At 53.8% G+C, this 6,000-nt stretch overlaps 1 protein-coding gene across 1 annotated transcript in view; it reads left to right on the forward strand.

Moving 5' to 3' along the window:
* Positions 1-110: 110 nt before the first annotated feature.
* Positions 111-6,000, forward strand: part of PLIN5 (perilipin 5) — a 15,794-nt gene continuing 9,904 nt past the window's right edge. The window contains exons 1-5 of the mRNA XM_058428924.1: positions 111-182; positions 904-984; positions 3,164-3,359; positions 5,096-5,178; positions 5,839-6,000. The exon at positions 5,839-6,000 is cut by the window's right edge and continues 16 nt beyond it. Coding sequence (XP_058284907.1) covers positions 925-984; positions 3,164-3,359; positions 5,096-5,178; positions 5,839-6,000 — 501 coding nt within the window. The 5' untranslated portion in view covers positions 111-182; positions 904-924. The remainder of the gene's footprint in view (positions 183-903; positions 985-3,163; positions 3,360-5,095; positions 5,179-5,838) is intronic.

The raw sequence follows: 6,000 nt of genomic DNA on the forward strand, positions 1-6,000 counted from the left end.
CTCAGGACCCAGTTGGGCGAGGACCAGGCCTCAGAGGACGCGGGGTAGCAACCGGAGGGATCACAGGCGGCAAGTCTGAGGCCTGAGGTCGCGCTCCCCCCTCTAACTCTAGCTGGCTGCGTCACCTTGGGACCAGCATGGACCTGCTGCGTGCCTCAGTTGCCCTGTCTGTCAAATGAGCTGTGAGTGGACTAGGACCCAGCAGCTACCACCTCCAGCCGTCTGGGGTGCTTGGGCAGTTCTGGGCCTAGGCAGGGGCCGCAGGGGTAGCAGGGACCTCCCCCATCTTACAAAACAGGAAACAGCCCAGAGAGGTGAAGGTGCTTGCCAAAAATCCCACAGCTGGCCAGGTGCAGTGTCTCACGCCTGTAATCCCAGCACTTTGGGAGGCCGAGGCAGGCGGATCACTTGAGACCAGCCTGGGCAACGTGGCGAAACCTCGTTTCTACTAAAAATACAAAAATTGGCTGAGCATGGTGGCACGTGGGTAATCCCAGCTAACTGGGAGGCTGAGGCAGGAGAATCACTTGAACCTGGGAGGCGGAAATTGCAGTCAGCTGAGATGGCGCCACTGCTCTCCAGCCTGGGCGAGAGAGATTGTCTTCAAAAAAATAATAAAAATAACACCGCAATTAATGGTAGCATTTGAACCCAGGTCTTTCTCACCTCAGAGACCATGCTTCGAGTCACTCCAGCAACCCCCCCTTGCCAGAGGCTCATTATTGGACACTTTCTGTGTACAGAGGTCTGGACATGCATTGTCTGAGCCCCACAGAATGCCCTATTATGCAGATGAGGAAACTGAGGCCCCAAGAGGTTTGAGAGTTGCTCGAGTCACAGAGCCCAATTTGACAGGATCTGACGCCTGGGCAGGTGCTCCCTTTACTCAATCCTGCCCCGCAGGGTGAACCTGTTTGCAGCACGATGTCTGAAGACGAGGCGGCTCAGATCCCCAGACCCAGTGTGTGGGAGCAGGACCAGCAGGTGAGGGCTGCCCCTCCCATGGAGTGGGGACACAAGGAATTGTGTGGGACAGTCCCTTCTAGGAGCGTTTCAGGCCAGGTATCCCGCCCCACTCCTCTTCTTGCTGGGAAAACCTGAGTCATAAACTATTTTGGTCCATGGAAGGAATGGTCTATTTCCTAGTGGGGGCTTAATGAGGCCCTGGGAGGGGAGTGTCTCTCAAAGACACCCAGCTGGCTTCTGTGGGCCCTACCCAACCCTTTCCCTCTCCTCTGATCCCTGGGTCTCCACCTGTATCCTTCTGTCTCCATGTCCACCATCATGGCGCCCTCAATAACAACAATAGTAAGAGCAGCAATCACCGTATTGGTCGCAGTTCCAAGAGTTTCACATATATTGGCTCCTTGAACACCCATCACAACCCTAGTAACGCATTTCATAGATGGGGAAACCAAGGCACAGAACAGTTCAGTTGCTTGCCCAAGTTCACACAACTTGCAGGCAGCTGAACCAGAAGTGAACAGAGGCCACTGAGCTCCAGGGGCAGTGCTCGGAACCCCCAGAATCTAACATCTCCTCCCACGAACAGACAGATCACAGTCGACCCTTTAACAACATGGGTTTGAACTGCACAGGTCAGGCTGGGTGCGGTGGCTCACGCCTGTAATCCCAGCACTTTGGGAGGCCAAGCGGGCAGATCAACTGAGGTCAGGAGTTCGAGACCAGCTTGGCCAACTTGGTGAAACCCTGTCTCTACTAAAAATACAAGAATTAGCCCTGTGTGGTGGTGGGTGCCTGTAGTCCCAGCTACTCGGGAGCCTGAGGCAGGAGAATCGCTTGAACCCTGAAGGCGGGGGTTGCAGTGAGCCGAGATCACGCCACTGCACTCCAGCCTGGGTAACAAGAACGAGACTCCATCTCAAAAAAAAAAAAAAAAAAAAAAAAAGCCAGGTGCAGTGATGGCTGTCTGTAATCTCAGCTAATTGGGAGGCTGAGGCAGGAGAATCTCTTGAACCCAGGAGACAGAAATATGCAGACCTTTTTCAACCAAATGCAGATAAAAAAAATATAGTATTTGGCCAGGTGCAGTGGCTCATGCCTATAATCCCAGCATATTAGGAGACTGAAGCGGGAGGATCGCTTGAGCCAGGAGTTCAAGACCAGCATGGGCAACACAGCAAGACTCTATCTCTATAAAATAAAATTAGCTGGGCACAGTGGTGGGCACCTGTAATCCGAGGTACTTGGAGACTGAGGTGGGAGGATTGCTTGAGCCTACGAGGCTGAGGCTGCAGTGAGCTGTGCTTGAATCACTGCCCTCCAGCCTGGGCAACAGAGCAAGACCTTGTCTTTATTGAAAACAAAAAAACTGTGACCAGGTGCAATGGCTCAGGCCTGTAATCCCAGCACTTTGGGAGGCTGAGGTGGGTGGATCACCTGAGTTCAGGAGTCCGAGACCAGCCTGGCCAACATAGTGAAATCCTGTTTCTACTAAAAATAAAAATAAATTGGCTGGGCACGGTGGCTCACGCCTGTAATCCCTATACTTTGGGAGGCCAAGGCAGGTGGATCGCCTGAGGTTGGGAATTTGAGACCAGCCTGACCAACGTGGAGAAACCCCATCTCTACTAAAAATACAAAACAAAACAAAACAAAACGGGTATGGTGGTACATCCCTGTAATCCCAGCTCCTCAGGAGGCTGAGGCAGGAGAATCACTTGAACCCAAGAGGCAGAGGTTGCGCTGAGCCGAGATCGCACCACTGCACTCCAGCCTGGGTGATAGAGCGAGACTCCGTCTTAAATAATAATAATAATTGCCAGGTGTGGTGGCGGGCACCTGTAATACCAGCTACTTGGGAGGCTGAGGCAGGAGAATTGTTTGAATCCAGGAGGAGGAGGTTGCAGTGAGCCGAGAAGGTGCCACTGCACTCCAGCCTGGGTGACAAGAGTGAAAACCCATTACAAACAAAATTGTAATGCTCTGTGTACGCCATGGGAAGAGGAGCCCGTGCATGCAGGAACCATGACACTCTCACATCCGCATTTATCTTCACCGCCTCTACAGTACACCGCGGTGCTCAGTACTCCATCCTTCCACTCTCCCATCCCTCGTCCTGGCCCAGAGAGGGGAAGTAGGTTGAGGTGTGGCTGGGGCCCCACTTCCCCCAGGGTCTCCCTGATGCCGACCCTTCCCGCAGAACGTGGTGCAGCGCGTGGTGGCTCTGCCCCTGGTCAGGGCCACGTGCACCGCAGTCTGCGATGCTTACAGCGCGGCCAAGGACAGGCACCCGCTGCTGGGCTCCGCCTGCCGCCTGGCTGAGAACTGCGTGTGCGGCCTGACCACCCGTGCCCTGGACCACGCCCAGCCGCTGCTCAAGCACCTGCAGCCCCAGCGTGAGTGCCCTGGCCTGTGTCCCCAGGAGCTGTGGCTTGCCCGCCCCGCCCCCGTCCCATCCCATCCTCCTTGGTCTATCTGCATGACATTCCTGGGGGTCATCTTCAGCCTAGCCACCTGTCCCACTGCCATGCCACCTCTCCTCCATCTCTTAAGTCTCTCTTTAATCTGATCACCAGCCGGGCATGGTGGCTCACGCCTATGATCCCAGCACTTTGGGAGGCCGAGGCAGGAGGCTCACTTGAGGCCAGGAGTTCAAGACCAGCCGGGGCAACATAGCGAGACCCTGTATCTCAAAAAAATTTTTTTTTTTTTTACATCTGCCTGGGTGTGGTGGCTCATGCCTGTAATCCCAGCACTTTGTGAGGCTGAGGCGGGTGGATCACAAGGTTAGGAATTCAAGACCAGCCTGGATAACATAGTGAAACCCTGTCTCTACTAAAAATACAAAACTTGGCCAGGAGTGGTGGCACGCACCTGTAATCCCAGCTACTCGGGAGGCTGAGGCAGGAGAATTGCTTGAACCTGGGAGGCGGAGGTTGCAGTGAGCCAAGACCACACCATTGCACTCTAGCCTGGGCAACAGAGTGAGACTCCATCTCAAAAAAAAAAAGAAAAAAAAAATCTGATCCCCTGACAGGCCGGTGGCTCATGCCTGTAATCCTAGCATTTTAGGAGTCCGAGGCAGGCAGATCACTTGAGGTCAGGAGTTCGAGACCAGCCTGGCCAGCATGGTGAAACCCCCACCTCTACTAAAAATACAAAAAATTAGCTGGGCGTGGTGGTAGGCACCTGTAATCCCAGCTCCATGGGAGGCTGAGGCAGGAGAATCGCTTGAACCTGAGAGGCAGGGGTTGCAGCAAGCCGAGATCACGCCACTGCACTCCAGTCTGGGTGATAGAGCTAGACTCTGTCTCTAAATAAATAAATCTGATCCCCTGGCCCTCTGCCCTTACCTGTTTACTGGTGGGGCCCCCCCTCTCTGTCCCTATTCCGTCTGTCTCCTTGTGTCCCCTCATTTGTTGGCCTGAGGTGGCTTGGGTCCATTTGTCTCTCCAGGCCCCCTCCCCTCTGTGCCTGCCTCTGCCTGTCCTCAACCCTGCAGCCTCCACTCAGCAGTTCTTACATCTCTGTGGACCCCTGAGCCGATGACAGGCGGGGGACTACAGGACCCTTGGCCTCTAGTCTGACCCAGGAAGAAGGTCACCTGAGGGTCCTAGCCCAGCACCTCCTCACCTCCCTCTCAGCCAGCTTCTGTGACCTTGAGTCTGTCCGCTGGGCCATCTGAGCTGGGCATGGCTGAAAAGTCACCTTGGTGCTGGGAGAACAGGGTGGGTGGCAGGGCCCAGGCAGGAGGGCAGAGGAGGCAGTGCCCAACCCAGTGGCCTACCCATACACTCAGGGCCCCCAGTCTCACCTAGGGAGGCAGGCAGGTCCCCCTGTGATCTAAGCCTTCTCCCCATCTCCCTCTCCTAGACTCTCCAGGAGCCACAGGTATCTGCACCATCGTCTTTGGTGTAAGCGGTTTCTTGGTGTAAGGTCTCAGGAAGCCTGTCCATCTGCCGGTGTGGGTCTCATTTCCATCATTCTGTTTTGTCTCTCCCGGTCTCTCCTGGTCTCCTTCCTTCTCTGTCTCTGCTTCTCTCTCTAGCATTCCCTCCCTCTACAACTCTCACTGTTTCCCTATCTCCCTCTGTGTCTCCCCGAGTCTCACTCCCCACCTCTCTCCCTTCAGTGGCCACCATGAACAGTCTCGCCTGCAGGGGCCTGGACAAGCTGGAAGAGAAGCTTCCCTTTCTCCAGCAACCTTCGGAGACGGTACCCCGGACAACTAGACATGGGGACCTCCAGCGGGGGCAGGCCAGACTAAAGGCGGGAGGGAGGGAGGGATGGTGCCAGCCAGGCTGTTAGTTAACTCGAGAAAAAACAGCCAGGTTAAGATAACTGCAACATGTGTGTGTGTGTGTGTGTGTGTGTGTGTGTATGCATATATACATATATGTATATATACATGTATGTATGTGTATCTGTATAGTGTATATATGTGTATATACGTATAAGTGTATATATGTATATACATATACGCGTATATATGTATATACGTATACGCGTATATATGTATATACGTATACGCGTATATATACGTATATGTGTATATATACGTATGCGTATATATATGTATACGTATATGTGTATCTATATGTATACATATATGTGTATATATACGTATATGTGTATATATGTGTATGTATATGTGTATACATGTATGTATATATATATGTATTGCTAGTAAGGGCGGGTAACTCCCTCAACACCCTCTGTGAAGGAAGGGTTTTATCACCTATTTTATAGGGGAAACTGAGGCACGGAGCCAGGAAGAAGTCCAGGGATCTTTGAATCCCAGCCCCAGGGAACTAGGGTGGCAGAAATGGAGCTGGAGTCCCGCGGTGCCTGGAGTGGGGGGGCCCTTCCTTCCAGGTGGTGACCTCAGCCAAGGACGCGGTGGCCAGCAGTGTCACGGGTGTGGTGGACCTGGCCCGGCGAGGCCGGCGCTGGAGCGTGGAACTGAAGCGCTCCGTGAGCCACGCCGTGGATATTGTGCTGGAAACATCAGAGGAGCTGGTGGATCACTTCCTGCCC

This window comes from Hylobates moloch, unplaced genomic scaffold (genome assembly GCF_009828535.3).
Source record: "Hylobates moloch isolate HMO894 unplaced genomic scaffold, HMol_V3 SCAFFOLD_15, whole genome shotgun sequence".
Taxonomy (NCBI): domain Eukaryota; kingdom Metazoa; phylum Chordata; class Mammalia; order Primates; family Hylobatidae; genus Hylobates; species Hylobates moloch.